We start from the raw sequence: 26,765 nt of genomic DNA on the forward strand, positions 1-26,765 counted from the left end.
CGGAAACGAAAATTAGTCGACAGGGGAAAAACTCTCGATTAGCGGTGCCTTGTACACGGTGGTATTTAACTAATGGATGATATTGAAACAAACAGTACGACGGGCAAATGTCGTGAACGCAAAAAGTCCCGCGTAAAAAGAATCAATGTATCATTAAATAGAATTTGAAAAAAAATTCCAATCAAACTCGTAGAATGGCAAGGGTAACCTTTTTATCGATGCTGTCTAGTTCGAGACACAAGTCTAAAAACAACTTTGTAACGTCAACAGAATTCGCAATCTGTAATTACGTCGACGTTCGAGACGTCGAGGCTTGAGGACTAGAGGTTCGAGACCTAAAATTATGAAACGTAAGGGTTCGAAACGTAGATGTTCGAAGCATAAAGGTTCAAGGCCCAGAAATTCGAGGCTTAGAGATTCGTGGCCTAAAGATTCGAGGCCTAAAGATTCGAGGCCTAAAGATTCGAGGTCTAAAGATTTGAGGCCTAAAGATTTGAGGCCCCGAGACTGGAGACCCAGAGTTCGAGGCCCAGAGATTCGAGGCCTAGAGGTTCGAAGCGTAGATGTTCGAGGCTTAGAAGTTGGAGGCATCAAAATTCGAGATGTCGAGGCTCGTGGTGTCGACGGTCAAGACGTCAATGATGACATAATCGACCCATAAATCGTCAACCGAACCAATCGAATAATTATCGGCGACCTTCGGCACAAAACAAAGCGAAAACTCACCAAAGGAGGATAGAACGCGGAGCTGTCCATGCTGATGCTGGGATAGGGCCCCTGGTCGGTGGTGGATGGCGTCGGCGTAGGGTATGAGGAGTAAGAGGTCGCCGTGGGCGCTAGCCTGGGGTAGGCTCCAAGGGCGAGCCTCGCCGCGCTGTCGTACTGACAACTGCAGACCGTTTGTCCTGTGACCGGATCCGTCATCATGGGCCTGCCGTTCTCGCAGCAACCGGGCCCGGTGGTGCCGCCGACGGGGGTGCTCGCCCCACCTGATGCCGCCGCGGCTGCGGCCCCCGTCGTCGTCGACGAGGACGGTGACAACGCTCCCGGACTCAGCGCACCACCCGACGACATCGCCGGCGACGTCGCCGTCGTCGGCTGTCCACCGCTCACCAGCAGCTGAAACATTCAGAAATGATTTAAGTTAGCTTGATCCATAGAGGAATAAAATTGGAGCCTTATTTCATTGGGTGTACCAATAAGTAATCCATCATTTCTGGTTAATAATGTTAAGAGTTATAATTTCAAACGTCTTTACACCCTTCTTAGCGGTCTTTCAAAATGGCGGCAGACATTGAAGAAAGGGGACAAATATCACTTGAAATTGCATAGGTTTCTGATTTTATTCAAAATAGATAGAGAATTGAATAACTCTTATGGATTACTTATTGATGCACATAATAGAATATTCCTTGCATATATGTAATTAGCTGCGTATCGAACACAGTGGAAACAAAAGATTGATGATGTTGGGGGTTGTAAACAGAGTCGACGAACAGGATTCTCAGGGGTAATAGTGTATTTTGTGGTAAGAGATTTCTAAAATTATTTAACCTTATAATAGATATATATATATATATAGACAAAATACAAACAATGTTTCGAAGGAAAGCTATTGTAGTGTTTATTGTTATTGTTACACCAAATGACTCGTGAAAACGGAGCATACCACTAGTTTGTGGAAGAACTTCGTCACGGTCTAGTTGATAAACCACTCGATAAAGATAACATCGTATACGATCTTGTTGATGGGATCGTAAGTGATAGTAAGATGGACTACATAACAACACAGGTAGTACCGTTAATTTGATTAATATTGAGAGGCACACGTTGTGTAAATCAAAAATAAATGCTTGTCAAGCACATCTGAAGGAGTAGCTTAACTTAAGCCTACATCACACGGATCCCCCATTCAGTTTGAGTATCATAATCGCTTATGAGCCTCGCCCTATCTTGATTCTTTAACGGGCGAGAAATATGTGCATGTAACGCGATAAAATACAGTATTATAAAAAAAATATTCATTTACACCAGCTGTGTATGCACATCGAAGCTCGTTTATCCTTCTGCTCCGTTTGGAAATGCTAACCCTGTTACAAAAATTTCCAATCTACACGATATACAGTGAAACCGAGGACCAAAGAGACACGTGGCCAGCGTCGAAATCGGTCAAGGAAAATAAACGACTCGGAACGATCTTCTCGAGAAAAAAAATAACGCCAACGTAAAGGGTTAATGGCGATAATGACGGTAATTGCGAAAGCAGGTGATATCCGCTTATCGCCGCGGATCCGATTATAAATGCGTGCTCGATAACTCGATAGCAATTTCGTGTTACTTTAATGGACGATAATCGGAACGGGGACCAGCGAGCCGGTATCTCTCGTTATTAAACAACAGTGACGACACTCGACAATTAATTCCCCTGAAAGGATCCCCACCCAGTGGCGAGGGAAAACACCGTACGAGTGATCCGTTCTGTAAAAATTCTTTTTTCATCGAAATCGAAATTTAAATACACCGAAATGTTTCCTCTTCTTTATTTTTTGCTCTCTCCTCGTACCTTCTCTTTCATCGGTTTCCGCCGTTCAGGTGGAATCGCGGTGCGAGATCAATGCAGAACGCGTTCTTGGCGATCGCGGCGCTTCGATAGCGATAATTGTCACATAATTTCGCGTAATGACGACGCCCCGGTATTATATCGTGGATCTTGGTTTTCGAGACCGGCACGAATAAATTAAACGGAAATTTATCGACGAGCAGTATGTGGAAGTCAAATTGCCCGGCACCGTTCATATATCAGCGAACCGTGTTTGCACTTTTGCAAACCGTGGCTACACACACACACACAAACACGGTCCCACTCGGAAATTGAACCTCGTTATATGTTAATGCGGATAGCGAACGCACGCGCGTCCCTCTACTGCGAACCCCCCACATTTGTCACTGCTATCGGCGCGAAACTCGAACACGTGAAACGGCCGGCCGACTTGGAACGATAGCAAATACCTTGTCGTGTGTACACACGTATTCGCGGGTAATTGGTACAAGGCGAACCGGGACGAAACAAAAAGAAGAGTTTTGCTTCTAACAATGGATTATTGTGTCACTGACACCGCCGCGGTAAAATGTAAATAAACGCTGATAAACGGTCACTTTCGTAATTTCTTCGCGCGAACCATTTTCGTTTGTCAACGGTGGAAAAAAAATCGGAGCGATTTCTATAATTGGAATTGAAAATAGGTGTAATATAGCCATCGTTTAGGTAGATATGTAGTGTAGGAAAATGATATTTTGTACGGAAAAATTTCGCTGGGAAATTGAAAGGGAAGTATATATTTCTAATGACGTTGTTAACGACGAATAGATTAGATTTGCGTGAGGCAATCTTTGATACGACTCCGTTTGAGGAATATCATTAAATGGAAATATATCCAAAGGGTACTTTTTACTCGCTCCGGTTGAATAATGATCGCTGGATCTGGTTTCGAAACACGCTGGCTTAAAAAGTACCGGTAATTAGTGTCACTAATGAACATCGTGTCCGTGTAATCGAACACGCTCGTAATTTGCATCATATGGAAGTCGAAGAGAACGAGATCGGTTATCGTGCAAGGAAAACGAGACATTAGCGACGCCAGGATGAACGGTTAATTGAACTTAATAATTACTACAATATACAACCGAGGCGGGGGGGGGGGGGAAAAAAAGCCACTGTACGTATTGGTGCGTTATAAAATAGTCGTACCTGTTGCACGTCTATAAAAATGGAGAGCAAACAAGTAAATATCGGAAGTCAATCAACATTACCGATAATTTATATGCCAAGAGTATCTTAATCGAGAACTGCAAAATAGTTTACATAATAATTTTTTGTTAATTATTCCGTCGCAGAGTCGTTTCCACTTCGTTGGCTTACCAGTTGATCACCTGACTTGCTCTTAAATATTCCGAAACTTCCGTTTCATTTGAATAATTCTGCAATTACGAAGCTTTGTGTTTATAACAGTTTTGTGTACTGGCACTTATATTTCTCTCGTTTAAAGTCATACATCGCTATACATAATCATCGCCTTACTCGTATGAATACAGATGGACCGGGTTTCATGGTTGGATCAGACACTGGAGACATAACGGAGACCGAAAAAAAAACAAAAAACGGGAAAAAAGTACAAAAGTGTCGCTCGAGTGACGATGTAAGTTGATTTCGTTTTTGCTATAGGTGAGCAAGAGCCCACTCTAAAAGTGGTGGAGTGCTCTTAAGCCTTCGGCTGCTCTCAAGAGGCTCCATCTTCCAGACACATGGTCCCATCAAGAAAACCGAAGGAACCGTATCACGCGACAATTTCAACGAAAATTTCACAAAATAGACAGGAACCTAAAGATTACAACAATCTTCTTTAACCACTCGGTTCAAACGAAGGTAATCCTACTTAACCACTTAAAATTCAAATAAACACCCACCCCCGTATAATCATCCCCAACTTCAAACTCACGAAATCGAGCGCACCTATCCCTCCTCGAGGGATAAATTTCTCTCCCCCACTTTTTCGAGTTCCCTCGACTCTAAATCCACCGAACTTAACGAACCCGGCCGCGATTAATCGCTTCTCGGGGCACGAAGCGCGCGTATAGGTCCTCATCGTCTGTTTCGCCTCAAGAGAAAGAGAAAGAGCTCTGTCGCTTTGAGAGGGAGTGGTCCCGTACATATATCGCGTAGGTTTCACCGCGGTAAATTAGCTCGCGGTAAATGAGGATGAAATGAATCCCGGGTAATTAATACGGCAGGAGAGTTATTTCGAGCCTCGAAGCGAGGTAAGAGAACGAGACACACAGAAAGGGATAGAGCATGAGGCAACTGGGTGGTGTATCGTCGCGTTGATGAAGCATCTTCTACCGCCGCGTATTCCGGTCCCGTTCGAAACAAGAGGGGGTGGGTGGGGGAGGATCGGCGACGGAAGCGTCGGAAAACTCACGTACCGTCTTTCTATTCGTAGATCGGTGTGTCGAAATCGGTCAGGCTCGCCCACGGGGAAACGTGATGAATAGGATCAACGAAAGCATTATTTTCTCGCGGGCACGATTTTCCCCGCGGCGCTTTGTTTTCGCTCGTTCTCGCGCTGCGAAGCGAGGTGGGGATTCGATTGACACAAAAGCTCGAAAAGAAACCGAAAAAGAACGAAAAAAAAAAAAAGAAAATAATGAAGAAGAAAACAGAGACTGTCGCCTCCGTTTTGTCTTCTTGGTTCTTTTTCGACTTTTTTTTATATGTATATATATATATATATTGCGACCGCGGCTATATTTTTCGCAGCGCGGACGTGTTTACGAAAAACGGGATTCCACGTCGCGCTAAATAGTCGTAAGATATTTCGACGCCTCTACCGCGCGGCACGGGCTACAAATTTCCCCCCTTCGCGATAATTTATCGCCCGGCGATACCCAAATAGCGTCCCGCCGTGAAATTGGACGACGTCCTCGTCGTCGTTCTCGCCGATCATCCGTGGATCCCGCCCCGAGGAACCCACGAGAGAAAGAGAGAATCGTCGTCCCTCCGCCATTTCTGGTCCCGCGGAGTTTTAATTTATTTCGATCAACGACGGCGTAACTTTCCCGAGGGAACGAGCCCAGGGCACCCGTTGTTGTTGATCACCCCCGTATATCTCTCTCTCTCTTTTTCAACCTCGAGAGGACCGGATGAGGATTCCGGTGCCGCGATATTGTCTCAGGTGGCAGGAGATGTTGGCGAATCCTTTAATTAAACCGACACGTTCGCCATAATCGTTTACCAGTTCCGCCGTTTCTCTATTTCCACGGCGAAAACGGGTCCTGTATCTCTCTTTCTCTCTCTTCGTCGCTCTTGGTCTTCACCTTTTCGAGTAGCTCTCCGTTCGTTCGCGCGCTCCGAGAGAAGCCGATGCAAAAATAGACGAGAAAAAAACGGCCAGCCACCCGAAGACCCGGCCTCGGGAAGAGAACGAGGTAAACCGAACTTTCGTGAACAAAGAGCCGAGAGGAGGAGGTGGAGGTGGTGGAGCACACCTCGAGGCCGTGACACACGCACGAATGTGTTGTGTCCCCTTCGGCTGGCGTGTGCACACGCGTAAAGGACCCTTTGGTGTATGCGTGTCCCTCTCGACTCTCGCCTTTCTTCCTCCCTAGACCCTTTTCCATCCTTCTCTCTCTCTCTCTCTCTCTCCCTATCTTTCTACTCTCTCAGACGAACGGAACCGTTCCGGGCTGTTCAAGCCGCGTCTGGGAGCCATTCACGCCCTGCTGGGTTTCCCATCGGAACCTTTTAAAAGCCCACTTTCACCCCCGCGGCACCAACCACCGTCGCGAAAACCTTACGGATCTCCTGTCCCGCAGGAAAAGTCCTCCTGGATAGGACCTCCGCAACCCTCGTATATACCCACCCGTAACTACCTTACTCTCTCCACGGCTTTCTCCACTACTGGCTCAACGTGTGCACTCCCAGGTCGCGAACGATTCGGTGACGCTTTTCCCCGTTCGCAAATCAACCCCTCGGGTATAAGGACCCGTCGGAGTGCGCGCTAGGCTTCTTCCTAGAATGTATGTGCTAGATGTGTGTATCAGGACTGGGCTGAGGAGTTGCCGAGAACCGGAACGATGGAGGAATAACGATACGAAAAGTATTGTTGTTGGGTAGAAAGGTGGAATGTGGTTCGGAGTTAAGTTTGGAGAAGAGATGCGGTGAAGTCGGAGATTTATTGTTGGGGAAGAGTATTTACGAAAAGTATATTTAGTGTATTGTTGAGAAGGAGTTGAAGAGTATAATCCAACAGTGGTATCTACACTTTGTCAGGATAGCAGCCATGTACAATAAACCATCGATAAGTGCTTGAAAGCTACTCTACAGTGAGTGTTCAGACATCATCTCCACCACTGTGATTTTGATTGGGTCCACGGGGGACCCCTCAGTGGTGTGGATCAAAGACTCATCGATGATTTACTGTATACGTCAAGTTTATAAAAAAGTATTGTATATGTATACGGGCGACGCAATTAGAATCTTGAAGAGTCTTCCGTCACCGTATGCAGCTAATGAGCCTCAGTTTAGTCATCGTGGTACTATAATTTGTGTGCTGTCTTAACATCTATTCATTGTTCTATATATTACGCGATTAGTATAAGAAAATCATAAAAAAAAGTCATACAATCGTTGGACAATACATATTATGCTTTCGTGACAATACCAGAATAGTACCTACTATAGACAGACACGTATTGCTATCTGAATAGAAATCGTTTCGCGAACTTAAAAATAGAAAATGCATTCGAACCGATGTACGATTCAAATAAGAACCGGTAGCTGTATCGTTTCAAGAGAAAACAGTTCATAGATTCCGCGAATGGAAACGATAGTAATGGTAAGCGATGAAAATATGCAGGTGAAAACCGCGTACCTACAATTAGAGGGAACTCGATGAAAAGTTTAGAACACATTACCGTCAGAGTGTTCCGTTTCGTTTTTTTTCTATCCTCTCGAGGCATTTAGAGCGCGTTTCTGGGGAAGAAACATCGGAGAATTGAGAAATAAAATTCCAAACTTCGCATGGAACATGGCCGTAGCCAGTCGGGGCAACCGGTTGATTACAAGCATTTGTTTTAATTGGAAGATGCTCGAGCCGAACGGTAGGCGAGCTTATATACATAGGTATACGCGAGAGAGAGAGAAACTCCGAGAGAGAAGGGAATGTTCACGGAAAACGTTAAGTACGGTTTATCGATGATCTGATGCAGGGTGTAGCGGTGCGTGACGCAGGTGTAAAGAGAACCTAAGGTACGTCTTTCGATATGCCGGTGATGAGGAATAATTTACCGGTAGGAACGTGTAATTTCGACGTAAGTGCCCGAACCCTTCATTCGTTATGGCCGCGAATTTACAATGTATCGATTCCGTGTACGATATACACTAAATAATGCCCCGGGCGATATATCGGGTCGAAACTTCGATAATCCATACGTAAACGAGCCGATAAACCGTCCTTTTAATAACAATCACTAGTCCGTTGAATAAACAGATCGGTAATATCCATACCTAACATCGAACAATTCCCTGTATCCAGCAGAATTCAAAGTGTCGAATTATCGAGCGATCGGCACTCGACCCACGATTGCGAGAAAAAAATACCACACCGGAAGCACGCACTTGAAACTATTATTTTGACGTACATATGGGTTATCATTGTGGGTGATCTCTCCCTCTTTCGATACGCATCCTAAAAACCGATATCAGAGAAGCGATAACAAAAACGAATCGATCACGATCTTCCACGATGTTTCAATTAATTTACCTTGACGTAATAGTAATTTCCAAGGAATCCTGATACACACAGTTGTTACGAGTATCGAGAAACGAAATCCTGCGACGTCATTCGAGATTCGTGCCACTCGTTTAGATTGATTCTTAACAGATACACGGCGCGATTACTACGTGAAATTGTGTGTCATTGGATCACTCCTCGCCCCTTTATCGAGGCGAATCCAGCACTCGCGGCGTGTAGACACCCAAGAAGCCGGGACGGCGTCACTCGAAAACAGGATTCGCGTAAAAAGGGCTCGTCGTAAACAGGATTACACATGTCGGGCTAAAGTACTCGAGAGCAAAACAGCCGAGCGAGCGAACCAGCCGATCGCGAGTTATCGCCGGCTCATGCAAAGTAACCGGAGAAACTTGGACAATGCGGTGCCTAGACCGCTCAACACGCGATGCTGGAATATGCAACGAGATCCGGAGCGTTTACACGATACGCGGATTCCATCGTGAAATTAACGTTGACTCCGCCGGGGGAAAACCGAGAATACGATATTGAACACGGAAACTGGACCTGGTTAAGAGAGAATGAATCGTGTAATGCTTTCTGGGACAATTGTACGCGCGGGATGGTTACGATTGACCGGTGAAATATTGTTAACAGATCAGACGAAAACGATTCAAATAAGGAGAACAGGTTCAACAGTTACTCCACTATTATGTTTGAGTAGTTTATAGTGCAAGGAGTAGACCATTCGTACACTGTTACTACTGCTCCAAAGATTATAATCATAATAACATTGGGAGTAATCGAAGCAAGGGGTAACCAATATGTCCACCAAAACGATCTATTTACTTTCAGCAACAAAATTAGTAGTTACCGCGCAAGAGCAAACACATTAATTTCCTTGGAAGTACAAATTATTACAAACATTAATTTTCGTCGTGATCGCAAACTCTACGAAATTTTCAATAAGTTTCACTGCAGTCTGCAAGATCGAATAACGTGGCGCAACGTGGCAAAAGGGGGACAGATCAGGCGCGCGCAATTCGTACCAAAAAGATGGCGGTCCCGGAGATACGAATGGACAGTCTCGGCTCACGACTTCTCCAGACGGATTCTCTCTCCTCCCTTTTCCGTTCTCCTCCCTGTTTCCGTGCCGCCGCCGTTCTTTCCACCTACCATGTGTCTTTTTCTCCAGGCTGGAATCTCGGGTACATACACAGGGAGGCGAAGGAGAACCTTTCTCCCCGTTCCCCTACCGAACCCTCCCCTCGTCACACGAGATCTTGTACGACAACGGCATTACGGGCCCGGCCCAGGCCGCCCTTCTTTTTCGCGACAAATTAACCGTTACGGTTACTCCTCGCGGCGTTGTACCCATCCACACGAAGCACAACACAACGTGCCACACTGACAGCGTGGGTTTAATCGAGAGGGTAGCTTCAGAATTGAAATCAAAATCACATCGAGAATTATAGGGCACTTTCACTGGTATTTGTAAGATTTTTGACCTTTAGGCTGCCAGCAGTATCCCTTTTGGGACACTGACAAAAGTCTACATACATACATTTGTCTAAAGCTTAAGAGAAATTTTGTCGAGACTCGTGGCCACGATTATGACAATGATCATGACTGCAGTTTGTTTAATATTTCTCGTATTACTATTGGGTTGCATTTCAAATAGATATTAGCGCCGGGAATTGCAATTCGCGATACCAAAACTGAAACTAGTTACAGATTCACGACGAAAATAGAAGCAGCTCTTTATTTTCGTCGACGATCACCGATCTGATGCGCTACCAGCAGAATTTCGGTTACTTCGGGAGTCGGTTAATGACCAGTAACCGAGAAGCTTGTCTCGTTTCATATTTCAGTTCTGACTTCCTGATGAAAATGGGTATATAATTTATTCACAGCGAACCTGCGTTCGTTCGAAATAAAAGCTATCATGGACTGAGAAAGACGAGCATACGAAGTTTTCACTTTTAGATTTTTCAACGGCAGTGATTTTCCACCCACGGTGTCCAAAACACACCGTAAAATCCGTCGTTCTTCGGTTCTCGGGATCAAAGGAGGTCCTGATTTTTATAAGATATATATCTATTTATAGCGACTGCATCGCGACTCTCTGAATTCCCGCTCAACCACCCCGTTAGCCGTATAAACAGGGTCGTAACAATGGCGAACGGGGTAGGGAGGGATCACGGCAGTAAAATTCGAGAGACACAAGAGTCACGGATCCTTATCCGTGCGCGTTCGTTCGTTCGTTCGTTCGTGAGCTACGACGGACACCAACCAGATGCCAGAGGTGAAATATCGTATAGTAATGACGGCAACAATTTAACGTTAATTACCTCCGGCCAAGGCCCGTCAAGAGGGGATCCCACCGGCAATTTTCTGTAAGAAGTCGGGCTTTAAAAACGTCTAGATGGAAAAGGATGCGAGTCCGGAATCGGGGAGAGAGAGGGATCTATTTGAAGCCCTAAAGGCTCCGTTAAAGCGGCAGTAACTCGACGTTAAGAAGGCGTGAACGTTAACGGCACGAGTGACGGGACACCAGAGTGGTATTTTTATGCGGCACGCCGAAACGTTTCCCTACCGACCGACTGAATTTTTTCGCGAGGAATTTCCCTCCGCCCCCGAGTGGAAAATCATCCTAAAGGTTTCACGCTTTATTTATCCCCAACTCCACGATTTTAGTCGGTCCCCGTGAAAGACAAACGCGACACGACCCCTTCGATCTTCGACTGTCATATCTCGTTTGCGTAAGGTCTTCCAACTCGACTTTCTTTAATAAAGTATGTTAGGTAAAATATTAATATGTTATGAAATATGAAGAAGACTTTTTTCGGGTTTACTTTCAGGGTCAATGACGTTTCGAGTGTAAGACACTCTTCACAGAAAACAATATTGTTACCTAAAGCTAGAATGATCCTCTTGCAACACGATTCGACAATTATCCATTACATCTGTATATTAATATAGATACCTGAGAATGGGAAGAACATGCTACACAAACTCGATGAGGGGTTTCACACTCCACTCCATCCATCCACCAAACTCTAGCTAAATCTACATATCTATCTCCTACAAACGCTTATCGAACCTGAACAGTAAACAAGCAACACTTCCGGTGCAACGAGCTAATACAAATACATACCAAGAAAATGTCTTTTCTGAACACGGTGCAGTCAGTGACTGGCTCGATCCCCCCGAATGAAATTCAATCTACGTTCGATATACATATCGATCGTTTTTCTGCGAGACGGCATTCACCCCCGTTCTGTGGACGGTTTTAAAGACGCGTTGTCGTGGTCCAAGGAGCAACCGGTTCTACGCGACGTGCGTGTAAGATCGGTGCAGCAGGACCACGGTTAGGTGGGTAGGTAAGTACGTGCGAGAATCTCGCGCCGTAAATTGCCGATTCCGTCAATCATCGGGGCCCCAGCCGAATATCTCCCGCGGCCACCGGGGATAAACACACCAGGATAATAACAAAGTATGAAACACGTATAACGACGGGCATAATAACCGCGAGTTAACGAACCGAGCGTCTCTCGAACCCATCCCCCAAAATTCCTACTCATTGGTAAGTTCGACCACGATCATGCGATCGTGCACACCGCAAAATGCATGAAACGCAACTCTGTGATATATCTCGCCGGGCATTACTGTAACCAAGACCGCGGCCGACCCACCAAGAAATCATTTTCTTCCGTGATCACGCAATCGAAGACTTCTGTGCGTGTTGTTACACGGTCCAGGTCGACCAGGAACGCGAGAGATGTTTAGGCTGTAAACGAGCTGCTTGGTGAGTACATTTAGTGGTTATGGGAATTATATTTTATGGTTTATAGTGGATTTTATGGTTTTATAGCACACGCGATTTTTTTAGAGTTCGTTGTACATGAGAGTTTGATCAATTTTTCAGGCTTTTGTTTTCTTTGGAATCTGGTAGAATCGGAAATAAAGTAAGCAGGTCATGGGTTGACTCCACTTCCTGTGAATAAACCTTGACAAATCTATATTTGCAGAAACATCTGCAGTCTAATCGTCAGAAATGTTAATAATTCCTTTATAAAAAAACCACTGAAATTGCGATCATTCTAGTAAACAAAGAAATTCAGACATCCTATAGGCCTCTTCAAAAGTGACGGTCACAAGCTCCCAAAGTCGTCGACGTGGAATCGGAAAACCCTTCTTCCCGGTGCTCGGACCGGAGCGTTAGTCGACGTTGTTCCAGCACGGTAAACAAAAAGATAGAGGGGAGAAAGAAGACAGAGAAGAAGGGAGATAGTGGAAACGAGTAAAGAGGTACGCGGTCAAAGTGAGAGAAAGAGAAAAAACGAGGAGGTAGAGGGAAACACGAAGAGAGCGTAGGCCACGATCCTGAAAACCGATATTACGGAGATATCGAGGCGCTTCCGTGTCCAGGGCCGTAATTACACGACGGGTACGATGTGCCCGTTGCGCCGTTCGCGCATTATTTGCCATTACGCTCGCGTATATGTAAGTCCCCGGTCTCGAAACAGATGCTCGGCCGCCGATACCGAAATCGAGGCGACGCGACCGTGGCGCTCCGGGTTCCGAACCGACACGACCGTAGAGGCGAGACGACGACGAACGCTCGTAAATTTAACGATCCTCGCGGGCCAATCGACGTCGCTCAGGCAACGGCGCAGGGATCCAGTCTCTCGTTGCATCGAGCGTGATTTCTCGGATCGAATTCGAGCCGTTCCAGACAGTTCTCGTTACGCCTTAACGCGGGAAGGGGATTGGACATTGCTAAACTTGATCGGTGAACAGATAAACAGGAAGAATTCGAGTTTCATTCGGGTCCAATCGATTTATACGTACGGAGAAACGTGACGATGTTTGACCAATTGGTCGTGACAGATATCATGAAAGAGATTCTTGAATGAATTCTTTTCTGGAGTATTAGGTATTTTATGGATAAAACTGATCAAACTTTCTTCTATTAAACTTCCTAAATTGGTATTTCGAAGCCTGACCATTCGGAACGATTACTTTCTGTATCTCGAATTGTATGTTTTTACTCTGCACAATGCGGAACAGTGATTCTTATTGGGGTAGCAGCCTAGGCTTCTCCCAATCACTGTGTAAACACAGGGCCAAGAAGACTCAACTACACTCCAAGTGACAGGCTTGATCTAAGAAAACAAAATCTAGAGAAGAACAAATATCTATCCTCTAAGAAAAATCACTGAACACCGTACAATAACGGAATTTCGGACGTCTTTGTGTAACAGTGGAATTGAATGTAAAATTAGAGGGTGAAGTTAATCGCATACACGATTCTACCAAAGTATATTATTAATTTTCTACTAAAAGTATTATTAATAATCATCGATGAGGAATATTCATTGCGAAGAGAAGGTACTACAAACGAAAAGAACGTATCTACATAACACACCCGCGTAGAGTTTTCGCTCGAAGCTCAATTAATGCGGTTACATCGGTCACTCGCTAATAAGCACCGCAAGAACAGTGATAGTAATAACTGTATACTAATTATTCGGCAAACGAAAAAGTAATTACCGTCGTTACGCGCGTACCATGTGTATGTATAATCGGCGAACAGATGTTGCCGCGTCGAAAGTCGGACCCGTTGGACGTGTTTCGACGCCGCTGACAAATAACGGAAGGATCGCGATCGATGCGTTCCCGGGTGAACTTAACGAGCCCCCCGGCCAATCGTTGCTTCTCATTACGCGTAACGAACGAATCCTGAGCAGTGGCTTCGAGACGATGCGCTCGGAAACGTTCCACGGGACTCGTTACACACTACCGTGGTAAGATCCAGGGGTCTTTTGTTAGACGTTACCTCGATGCGAGTCATACGCTGTACCCAATTGTCGAGAAATTAGCGAGGCAATTAACGTAGATATTCGATAGTTGGGTAGTACAGTAAATCCTCGATAAGTGTTCGAAGGCTTCTTGGCACTGACAAGAAGGGGTCGCCAGGTGTAACGCTGACTTTTTATTGAGGTTTAGCCCAGCGATAGAGCTTGGAATTATGAAGCCGATGATATTTGTTTCGGCCGTATATGGGCATTAGTTTATGAAATATTTAATGTTCTGCGCTGAGGAACCTGCGAACACTCGTCGAGAATTCACTGTAGTTGAAACGCTCAACTGAGATCGTTTGTAGAAAGAATAACATGGCTTGGATTCGTTTTATGCTTTTTGGTGATCGTTTGAGTAACATGTTGCAAAAAATGTATTATTGTCTGTGGGGAGATAATAAAAAAATGTTGGTATTATCGTATGGAATAGTCGTTTACCGAATGATTCGTTAGTTGTTTGTTAATTGGATGAGTTCGGGTCATTAGAAGATTCGGAGGCAGAGGAATGTGCCTTTTTTTACGAGGGCGCGTTTTGGGATGACAATATGGCCGCCATTAGGGTTCCTCTGTCGTAAGGCTATCTTACTTCGAAATGAAGAATACATCTAAGGCGATCGTAAATCATAGATGGTACCTTGTTAATAAGTAAACGAAAGAATATTCTCAAGGTTAACTGCTGCTATGTAGTTTCTTCGTTCGACAATATCATTCTGTTCACGTTTGCATACATTTTCACTGAATAAATAAATAAATTATACTATACATAATGTATATAATATAGAAAAACCTTTTTAACTTCCGTTTTCGTCGCAGTTTAGCACAGGTTTAAAAGCGTCACGAACCAAAGAACCAGTTAACAGTCGTGTATGCTTTCTTCTCTAATGAACTATGTCCAGCAAGATCAAACACGTGGTACTCGTTTTTTTTCTGCGCGACAGTCTGTAAAATTCCAACTGCTACAAACAGAAAGAAACAAATACCGTCTCACCAACGATCGTTTTCTCTGCAATGCTTCCCATCGAAAGCCAGTCACTTCCCCGATTTGTTAACGACTCTCGCAACCACGCCCACCACCGCAAACAGTGGCGTTTCGGAACAATTATCGCCGTTCTTTCGACTCGGTGAATTAATTAATATCATTAGGTGGGCGCGACTAGAGTAAGCTCCGGAGTTACTTATACCCATAGAAACCCATCCAACGCCGTAAGTGTAAGCACGCCGTTTACGCGACGCGCGTTTCACAGGTGCACACCGGCATATCATTAACATCATATTAACTTGGATCTATGTTAACACCTTGGCTCGCCCCTATACAACACGCCCGATGGACACAAAAGTCCCGTGGTCTACGTCTTTGGTCGAGTTCCTCCTGAACACCACGGCTGGCGTCTATCGCCGCTACGGGCTTCCCTTCTTTCTAGGCAAGCGACTCTTCAGCCCGCGGGCCCCCATTACTCATATCCGAATACCACTTTATTGCCAACCGTGGAAACGTAAATCACACCCAGGGGGTAATACCCGCTGACGATTCTATTATTTTCCGAACTTTGCCCTCTTGCCCGTTCTCCTATTCAAAAAGTCTGCAACCTTTCTCCCGCCTAGCGTAATAAAACGAGAAGGATAGAGGTTTAATAGTTCGACAACCGTACGAAACGTTCGCATAACTTCCGCCGTTGCCCCTTGTTACCTCGTTCCCTCATAAAACGAACTAGATACTTGTTCGTAATCCCGATGGCGCAGGAATTTTCATTAATAGGAAGATCTTGAAAACGCCGGGAAATTTCATCGACGCTATTGGCTGCTCTCGGCGTGCACACGCGAAACGACCTCACGGGACTCGTACAAATTAATCGAGGCAATGCGACGTTTAACGCAACGTATCCTCCCAACGTTTTCTTTTTTACCCCCAAAGCGTCGACCAGGTGTACCGCGGGCGCACGAGAGATATCATATACGTAGGGGACTTCATAAAAGAGTTTATAACGCGCGCATTGCCAGGCGGGGTTTCTTAATTAAAGACGCTTTTATACGCCCCTGTTTTTCTCCTTCCTCTCCCAGCAATCTATCGACGATAACCGCGATTTCTTTCGAAACGAAAAAATTAAGTGGCGTCGTCGTTTAACGCGCAATAACGACCGGGAACTGGGGAAAAAGAGAGAGTAGAGGGTAGGAGAAAAGGGGGAGGGACACGCACAAAAGAGAGAACGCAGGGACAAGCGGAATTACAACTGGAATCTTCTCGGCGGTGGCAGTAAATATATTAACTACCTAATCTGTAATCGCGAATTTTACGATTCGGACCCCGGGGCTCGCGCGGCAGTATTATAAATTCACGTAAGTAGGCTATAAACTCCAATTATCGTTGCTCGCGTTTCCGTGGAAATGATCCGCGTAAAATATTTATTGTGCCCGCGTGCGACGGTTCGGCGACGCGATCGTAAAGCATCCCGCGTGAAGACGGTCGCGCAAGCGAGCGTTATTTAGACGGACGGCCGTTTAGACGAACGATACCCGCCGCTGGTGCAATTAGAGGACGTTGCTTTGCTCGATTTGTCCGCGGTTCTTGGTATCCACGGGATGGTTGTATTTCGTCTTTGGAAGTTCTGCAAATCTGCGCTGTGATTCGTTGATCGGAAACAAGCTCAGATTCAGATCGGAGCCACGATAATCGATGCATTATCGTCGAGTCGACATAAAGGGATGGGTATCAGCGAACGTGGGTGTACCAATTGTGTAGTCTTGGGGTAGTGAATCTCTCCTGAGACTTGAATGTGAAGATAATCAAAAAGATGAAACGTTTGCAGGCGGAAGAATAAGGTCAATGTTTTGTCTTATAAAGGCAGATAAGATTTGAGTAAAATTGGAGCAAATATGCGAGATTAGCCTTAATTATCGCATTAATTTCGTGATCGTTCAGAGGAGAGGCGAGTATAAGTTAAATGTAATAAATCAGGTTACCATTAGTTATGACTAATAACTAAAGACTTGCGCAGCATGTTTGTAGCTAATACTCTTTCAGCAGCTCTAATGCTATCAGCTAATGAATTTTCTCGACAGGAAAACGAACATTTTATTATACTCATAACCGTACAGGGTAATTCAAAAGTAGTAGTAAAACGTTTACGAGAAAAAAAACCAACCCAACATTCAACAGCACAACATTCATATTCGAGGTACTAGAAAATGCACTTATATGACAGGGATTATGTTAATTAAGGTGCAACCGGACTCTCCGTTAAGTAATATACAAGGGAAGAGATTAGTTTTATGCAAGACAATGTTTAATAACACCAAATCAAACGGAGCAATGTATCATCAATATGAGTATATCAAGAGTTTATTTATATTACTTATTTTTAAAAAGATAATGTTGAAAATTATAGTTTGGCCAAAAATTCTTGGCAGCTACTCTAAGTCCGTCACATATATAATTTCCTTAATTTTTGTAGATTGTGTGTACAACTCCTAAATCAGCCCATACAAAAATTAAAGAATTCAATACGTTATTCGACCCAACGTTTTCTTCAAGCTAGAGTTGGGTACAATTTTGTTCGAATAACATCATCAATAATGCCATCCTGAGCTTTAAACAGTTAGCAAGATGAAAAAATTGTTTGCCAAATGTCGATTCATTCAAGAACTATTATTTCATTATAAACATTCAAATGTCCATGTTTAAACGTTTAAAATTGACGGAATACTTTTTTATCTTTTATTCGTCATTCGAAACATTTTATCTAGATAATGAATTTGCCTCATATTTCACCCCTATCAACGTCAGAAAAAGAACGAACGTGTTTGATTAACAGGTTAATCGGTGACGAGGGAAAGTACGATCTTTGAGAAACGTGTGTGGCGGAGAGTTTTTTCGATGCAGCTCGCGCACCTTTGTCGCGGACCATGCGGGTAGACCCTAACCCGTATTATTATCGTCTAGTTCCGCGGCCGCACCTGCGCGTACACACGCCGGTTTTCGCCCGACGTTACTTAGTTTTATGCTCTTTCCTTTTTTCGGCAACCAGGAGAGAGATTACGCGCGCCTGCGCCCCGTCACCGATTACGCCAACCCCCTTCTGTCTCGGCTCTCGTCCCGCGTCGTTTGGACCGACCGTAAATCAGAATTTAATTTTCCCTTTTGCCTCTCCCGATACGGTACGCCCTTGACGGTCGAATTCACGAGTGACGAAATCGGTGAAAACAAAGTATTTGCGAAAGGATCGGAGGGAACGATATCGCTGTTTGGTATTCCTGATTAATTGGATCTGAATAATAATACGTAAGATCTGGTGAATAGATTATTTTTATGTTATTCTCAACCTTTCCGGTCTCGAAATTGTTTCAATGTATATTCCGAGTTTTCTGGAAGGCAATTAATTATTGCCAGGGTCCTGCAAATTGATAATTAAACGTCAACCAATAAATTCGATGAGTAATTACGTTTAGAATATTGAAGTTTGATTTTTAATTAGTAAGAAGACCAAATTTTCCAGATTCTCTACTTCGACACTCCATTCACGAGTTTTCAGGACCCTCAAAAACGGTACACCGAGTCACGGAGTACGAGGGAGGAGGGGGTCATAGGAATTTTAATCACCTCATAATTAATTTAACTCGACACTCCGGTGCACGATAAATCTCCTCGATACCTAAGCGAGCGGATGGTCCCTAAAATATATGTCTCTATAGAAAAACTACGGCGTGTATAAATAATGAGGATATTAGAGGCAACCCCAATTTGAGGGGAGGGCGAAAATAGAATGCTACTTCTGACCGTCTATTAGCGGGCAATTTTTGCAGGTAGAATGACCCTTGAAGATTTTGCTAATTAAGGGGTATCAATTGACACAACGAGTCGGCCTTTTCCAGCTCTGTCTCCTCGAGAAGAAAGTTCGCATTGAGTAACGGGGAGGGTCGTTCAATGCGCGAGTCGAGTAACTACATTAGTCAATGGAACGTAATCTGCCATCGAAGATTCGACTCTCGATATATATATACATCCTTGCGAATGGATCGATCGATCTCTCATCGACGTTTAATTATTTTGCTTTCTAAGATGCATAGCACTCGCGTGCGACGGCCGTCGGTAAACATTTATGCGAAACAGGTGCTCCGATCGAGAACCTATCGGCAACTCATTAACGGAATTTCACTCTCTAGCGACACATTCAATCGTCACTTTCGTGGTGGATGAAGCGAAAATATCCTAATCTAGATAATCTTAAATCGTTGAAAAGATAATTGTCACCGGAATAACGATACAGGAAGTAGCATCAGGTGCGTGGAATACGTACGGTCAGGTGAATTGTAAACGGGAGCGCGATTAACGGGACAATTTCATCACGTTTCAACCGAGTAACGTCGATAACGTGAATCTGACGTGCGGAAAAAATTGAATTTAGACCGTGAACGAGGAGATCGATGGTCTAACTAGGTAGCGAAGTTTAATTACAGTCTGTCTATGGTACAATGGCGCCGGCATTCGCGAAAGGAGCGAACAACGATCGTACACCGAGATTAACAGAGATTCTGAAATTGCTACCTGGTAAACGACCATCGTTAGTCGGAATAATTGAGATACGATTTTGCAGACAATAGGGGCTGAAACCGTTAGACGCGCCTCTGTCGGTAATTGCCTCCCTCTATGGTTTCTTTTTTTACTGAAAGACGTACAGTGTGTACCACGTTAATCGATGTTAGAACAATAACGTCGAACGTGGAATTGCGAGATGTGACTTAAGATAATATTTTTATGAACATCGAAGACTCTACACGCCAGGGTCACCTGGAGAAAAATACAGACAATTGGTCTTGTTCGACTCACCTGGGACGCCGACGGATACGAGTATCCGAACTGCGCGTACGCTGACATTTCGGCCGGTTCGACAGTCGCGGGTCGACGTCGGTCAGTCCCTTGTCTCGTTCTCTTTATTTCTCGTTCGCGACGAACAACAATGAATTATATGTCACAACCGCACCTGCACGCACTGCACTGTGTCTCACTAAGTCAGTACTATTCCCGGGAAGGTGGCGCGTCTCGTAACAGCGTGTCGAACGGCGGCGAAGGATCGCGATCTGTCGCCGGAACGGTGACGACTGCCATCAGGGTGTCTTCTTCGAGTCCTGACTGAGGGATCCGACTGGCGGCCACATGTCTTTCCCTGTGGCTTTCGGTACGGAGTGTGGTAGTGTGATAGCGCCGACGGGCCCGAGACACTAGAATCCAACAGTCCTAGCCAGACAGAGAGTGTATTGGTCCAGGCTTGAATCCCAAACGGCGAAAGACACGAGTAGCAGGTCGATGGATCCAAACGGGCACGTCACGGACGATGTTTACAACAGCAGCAGCACTACGGAACTTACTTACGCGGCGGAGGTAGGGTTCCTCTCTATACCGTGGCACAAACGCGTCACAGAGGCCTGTACGGCTCACACGTCACCCAACGAAAAAAAAAAAAATAGAACGGGAACAAAAGTGTATGGTACTGTTGTCTAAACGGCGCGTCGGCCCATGGGACGGACATTCGGACAGGACGACGAAGCGTCACACAAGCGATTAGTTATACAGAGAAGTTCGTTTCGTTCGGTCCGTCCCCTGCTCTCACAGGGCACTCCAGTCTGCGACTGACTCGCCACCACTCACACCACTTCATCGGCCTTCCGCTCCGCTCCGTCCCAGTTCCCCCTCTGGCGGACGAAAACCGAAAGCAACCGCTGTACCCCCACCAAGGTCGCGTGGGCAGTGGCTCTTACGGAACCGACGTATCCCGTGGCCCCGTGCTATCCCGCGGGCGTGTCACGTGGGGCGGCACGAGCGGCACGATTGGAGCGTAGTTTCGCGCGCGGGCGTCGCTTCGATTCGAACGTGCCCCCACGAACGGCGACGACGCCTTCTTGCCCCCACCCCCCCACGAAAACTACCGTGAAACGATACAGCGAGCGCCCTCCGCCTTCCCCGTCAATGCTCGCGGACAAACGGCCGCGGCGGAACAAGGAGAAACGAGTATGTTTACGCGAGTCTACTCTTGTCAACCCGACGGCGAGGGACTTGAATAAATCTGCCGGCCTCTCTCGGTGCTTTCCTCTCCACCTCCTCCTCCTCCTCCTCCTCCACCGCCCTCTCCCCACCCTCCTTGCCATGCCTCGTTTCCCTCCCACTCGGTCGACACTCGCTCTGTGTCTTTCTTTATCCAGCGACCAGCCACCTTCTTCCGGCTTATATCGCGCCATTGTCCGGCTCGTGAAATCGCTGAGTACCACCGATGCGTCGTGCCGCCGCCCGTTTCCACGCTTTCCGAGAGAGAGAGAGAGAGCTTGGAACTTTGTTACAGCTACGTGACACGAACGGGCAAACGTCTAGGTTACAAGGACACCCTTCTTGTTCGCGCGAACAGACGTGCGACGGCTCTCGGTTCTGGGGAGGGGTGTTGCCCCGGGGGGTAGGATGAAACGCCCCGTGACGGATAGTTCGGGGTTTTGGTATTATGGTATACGCGAAGTGGTCGGTCTGATGAATGGTTAATAAGTGAAAACCAATAGGTGTGTCTTCAGTTTTCCGAGCTTCCGGATTGCATGTACGAATGTTTAGGGTATCGAGTGGGGCTCTTTTAGAATATATCTATGTGTTATCGTAACGAACCGACAAGGGTTAGTTTGGCTGTGCTAACTTGAAGTCTAGTGTTTCATTCATGAAACGATCCGAAAATCCGTGTCTAGCTTATCATTCGTACAGTTATATGTAGCTTCCAGTTCAATGACATTTTAATGAAGGAATTGTCATCAAACGAGTGATTTAAGGAACCTATCATTGAAGTTTCGTTTGGTAGGTACTTACTTTTGGCAATCTGACCACGCAAACGCGCAAAGTATCCTAACTATTCTCACACTGAAATTACTTTTACCGATGCTAATAACTTCGTTCTACATGTACATTTTGCGAAAAAACCCGTAAACGTGTCGCTGTTTACGTTAGATCGATCGGAACCAGTTCCACCGCATTTGATGCATTGCGACAGCCGTCTCCCAGTGACCTAACATTCGACAGATGAGAATCAGACACTTAATCCTACCGTTTTATCGGACAATTTTTCGCTCCGACTGTCGTTAATCTTTCCGTTTGTATCGTTCGTGATCAATTGTTCAAGCGGTACGGGGACACGAAGAAACCACGGCGCGCCCCGGTTGTCCCGATAGGTACGCAAAATCTGAAGGAACGACGGACGTCGCTCGGAAGGATTAGCCACGGGGCACGCTCGGCTGCCGCTCGGCATTTAGAATAATTTCACGGGTTATTAGGCGGTTGGCCGAGGCTGTTGCCCGGTTCAAGAAGTATTTATCCGGCAAATTAGAGTGTCAGGGGGGATTAGCAACGGTCCCGGTAGTGGCGTGCGCGTCTCCTTCGTGGATACAACATACCGCAATAATAACGTTCGGTTCGCTTGTTTGCGTTCCCCGTGCGGCGCGGGAATTGTTACGTTTTCTTGGCATCATGCTTGGTCGGCCATGTGTCCTATTCGTGTCAATGCGGCACCGCGTGGCGGACGATTTTCTGCGACGTTGCGTCGAGCAATTTGCAAACGTAATACCACACTCTGTTGGTGTACGTACGTACAACGGTGAACGGAATTGTAATACGGAATGGTGTGAAACGTTCTTGACAGGCCTCACTCGCACGTCCAGAAATTGAAACGGTCAAGTACATCGCGCGCGCGGGAAACGCTTCGCGGACTAGAAAGATAGGGGGTAGGGTAGGATCGCTCGACCGAGCGAATTCCGGAAGCGTTCGCGGACTAGCTCGCCCGTGGAAATGGACATGAAGAAGGAGACGCGCGCGACACGGGAAGAATCATACCGTGAAGGAAGGTGGGGAGGTCCAGGGGGAAAATAGTAAGTTGCGACGCAACGAAAGATTCACTGCCGCTAATAGGATTAGCTGACAGGTCGACGAGGTCCTTGGGAGATAAGGATCCTTCCAAGGACCCCGTACCTGACCCCCAGAGGGACCGTATACAAGGGGAGAAAACGGTGGGGCCCCTTACGATGATTTATTGGGCCCTGCGTAAACCTAGTGACCTGCCGATCACGCCCCCTCGACGAACAGTCGCCAACCATAATGTGCACGTTTTGAGAGAAACTGCGCGCACCCCCTCGGTGTTCGAGCTCGAGACCGCGTCTCGTGCCACGACTCCTTTTCATGAAGTCACAGACGGCGACCCGTCAAAACCGCACAATAACCCGTTTAATCCCGTTCTTCATCCTTTCTTGGTCTCGTGCGTTCACCTTTGTTTACCGTCCTACCGCAAAAGGGAGAGTCTCTCTCTCTATTTCTCTCTGTTCGATGTCTTGTTTGCGAGGCAAATATTTTGCTGGCGGCATCGAGACGCCGAGGAGAGGATTTTGGGACGAACCCTGGTTGACGGAAACGGGGTTTTCGTTGCGGTGAAAGTCATCTTGAAAGATGGCACGGGAAGTGTAATAAGGAGAATAAGAATCATCGATGCTGTGTTGGTTTGATACTGAGTTGGGCACGATTTTATTCGAATGAAACATAGTGAAAAGCTGCTGTATCTATGACTGTGATCGTGACCTTTCCGTTGATCAGATTAACCCTTTGCATTCCAAGACACTTTTATTGTAAATGAATAGAAACCTAAAGGTATCTTTGTTGTGTCTGTTCTGAAATGTGTAAGTGTTGCTTTCCTATTAAAGATTTATAAGATTTATAATATTAAAATTTTGTTCGTTAGTGTTCAGTTTGCATTTTATTGAACAACCTGTTTGTATCTTATGGTGTCGTCGCAGCGGCGCAAGGTGGAATGCAAAGGTTCCAATAATTGTTTGCCAAGTGTCCACTCGTTCAAGAAGAAGTACTATTACATTATGAAGAATTGGAATTTCCGCATTTAATCGATTAAGCATGGCGAAGTACTTTACTATCTTTTATCTGTTATTCGAAACTCTTTAACTGGCCTGTTCCGATGTTGATCTAAGAAGTTCAATATTTAATGGATGAATTGTTTACTTTGTAATCTATGAAGTGTACGGCGAGTGGACACGGTTGGTTTTTCCCTGCAAACTCACGAAGACGAGCTTTCGTGGTTGAGAAAGCGTAACAAAGCTTATGTGTTTTTTTAAAGAGAAATTCCGGTTAATCCATTGATCAGAGTTTCACTTATTATTGTAATGGAAATCACGTTTTCACCAACAATCTCCGAGTCTTCAAACTACCAAATCGTTTTTATATCCAATCTACCGTAAAATCATTCATAATCTAGATAACTTTCATCGGTGTACAACTGTCATTACGAATACAATAAAATTTAGTTATATCCGTAATATTAGGAAATAACTAAATTTTACGTCGGTTATAAAATTTGAAAATATATAAAATTTAAATTCTACCATTTAGACAAAGAATTTCCACGGACATACAGTATTCAACACATCAAAATTTTATATGCATGCAACCGCTACGGAACGAGCAATGAGAGCAATCGTCCTGAAATGGTCACCGAAGCTGCTCGAACGTAACCAAGAATCGAGTTCCCCGAACAGCGCAGTCTACGAATCGTCCATCGGCTAGGGAGCTTCTGTTAAGTAATGCTTAAATATCCCGCTGCGTAGTTAACGCCGTTTAAAGACGCATTGTAAATCTCGTGGGGAGTATCTTAGAGGCCAGTTGCACCGTCGTTTCGTGTTTACAGCCGTCAAGTTTTTCAACTCTGATAAGGCCCTAAGGTTCGTACCAGCCGAGGGGTATACCTTGGCGAGCCCTATCTCTCTGGCCAGTGTGTCCACTACTTGTTTGCAGGTCGAGTAAAAGTTAAACGGCCGTGTCGGGCCAGGCTGTCTCTAGCGATAAGACTGCTTAATAAGGCAGCAAACCATCCACCTACCTTACTACTCGTTCATCCCGCTCGTCCCTCTTTGACCGTAGCTTCTTTGTTTTACCCTCGACCCAGTTAGGTAAGGCCTCTCCTCTCTCCCTTATCTCTCTTCCCGTTTCCAAGTTCTTGTAATTCGTTACTCTTTCTCTCCTTCTCTATCTTTCTCTCTCTTGGCTACGAGAACGTTCGGTCCGACGGCCTAACGAGGGGAAAGATTTCAACTACCTAATTCGAGGCGAAACAGGGGAAATCGAGAGACACGAAGAGCCCCGTGAGGCCGTAAACTGTCCTGCCAACACGGAATTACGAGCTTATCGGAACCTCGTCCCCGTGGTGTGGGATCCGTACCAAAACGACAGATTTCTTCGCCCAGAGACGAATATTTTTTTTCTCCAATTCGGACGTACACCGTCGAACCGACTGGTTGCTCCGTTCACCCGGCGACTCCAAACTCCGCAGACTCTTGAAGGCTGTTCGGTCGTTCGAAACGTTCGTTCCGGGCAGCGATATCGTCGACTGTCGCCTGCCGGGCATCACAAAGGCAGGTCTAATCTGGACGCCGTAAAACGGTGCGATATTCACACCGTAGGATAAAACAAAAGGTTGTTGCGGGGACCCCAAGGTAGACGGTAAAAGTCGCAAGAGGGGAGCTAATAAGGGAGGTCCAGACTGCCCTGGCGCCTTCGGTGCACCTTCGAGGGGCACTGCAGTTTTATTGGCCAGGGCGTCCTTGTTCTTTGCCCTCTTCTTCTTCTTCTTCTTCTGCCTCTTCTTCTTCTTCTTCTTCTTCTTCTTCTCTGTACCGCTCCTCTGCGGCGACTTCGTCTTCTTTCTCGGCGCTCGGTATGGCCGACCAGTATGTTGCCGTAAAAAAGCCGGTCTCCCCTTGTCTGTCCTCCTCCTCACCTTCCCCCGTCCTCTTATACGGTGGAACGACGAACGAACGAACGACCAACGAAATGTCAACCGTAAACCTCGCGAGGCAACACTAATTAACCCGACCGAAATAAACTGCGCCGCTCAGCGCCGCTCTCTTGCCTTCTCATTCACCCCGAACCCTCCTCTCGTCTCCTTTCCCGCCTTCGGCCGGGCCACAAGACTTTACTGCGCGTCTAGCGCAGCCTCCGAAAGAATCCTGGAACGATTTCGAGTCGTTCGCCACCGGGTTCCCGTGCTTAGAATTTAAAAGGAAGAATTTTAGGAGACCTGTTTTTTGGGGGTACGCGCTCTGGCTCGCGGCGGCGAAAGCTCCGCCGTCGAATATACGAAATGGGCCCTCCTGCGTACACGATACCGAAGTTTTCATCAAGGACGTTACGATCGTCTTTTTGGAACCACGGAGCAAGTCTAATTGTCGGAATGGTTCGTCTTCTGAATCCTACAGGAAGAATCGTCCTTGTTTTTCGTTGGAATCCCGATGTTGGGAAGCTCGAATGATAGGATACGAAATTGATTACTTGATTCTGAAAACTGTGCAATTCCGTGTCTTTGAACGAAATTTCTCCAAATGTTCGCTTAACCAAACTTATGGGTTATTAACGAAATATATTGTCGAACTACTAGTGAATTTAGCACGCGTTCCCAACATTCCAAATCCTTAAGGAAACAGATTTGGTTAAGGGCATCGCGGACGCACTTTCCAGTCGGAAAAGAGCAAGAGACCCTCCGCGGGAAAAAAATCTAGGGGCTTTTTCTCGTCGCACGAACGGTTGTTTTCGCTGAAGAAGAGCCAC

At 45.9% G+C, this 26,765-nt stretch overlaps 1 protein-coding gene across 1 annotated transcript in view; it reads right to left on the reverse strand.

The window, feature by feature from the left end:
* Positions 1-26,765, reverse strand: part of LOC107186598 (homeobox protein caupolican-like) — an 80,915-nt gene that overhangs the window by 31,875 nt on the left and 22,275 nt on the right. Inside the window, exon 2 of the mRNA XM_015574495.1 lies at positions 727-1,119. Coding sequence (XP_015429981.1) covers positions 727-1,119 — 393 coding nt within the window. The remainder of the gene's footprint in view (positions 1-726; positions 1,120-26,765) is intronic.

The sequence above is a fragment of the Dufourea novaeangliae genome, unplaced genomic scaffold, assembly GCF_001272555.1.
Source record: "Dufourea novaeangliae isolate 0120121106 unplaced genomic scaffold, ASM127255v1 scaffold65, whole genome shotgun sequence".
NCBI lineage: Eukaryota > Metazoa > Arthropoda > Insecta > Hymenoptera > Halictidae > Dufourea > Dufourea novaeangliae.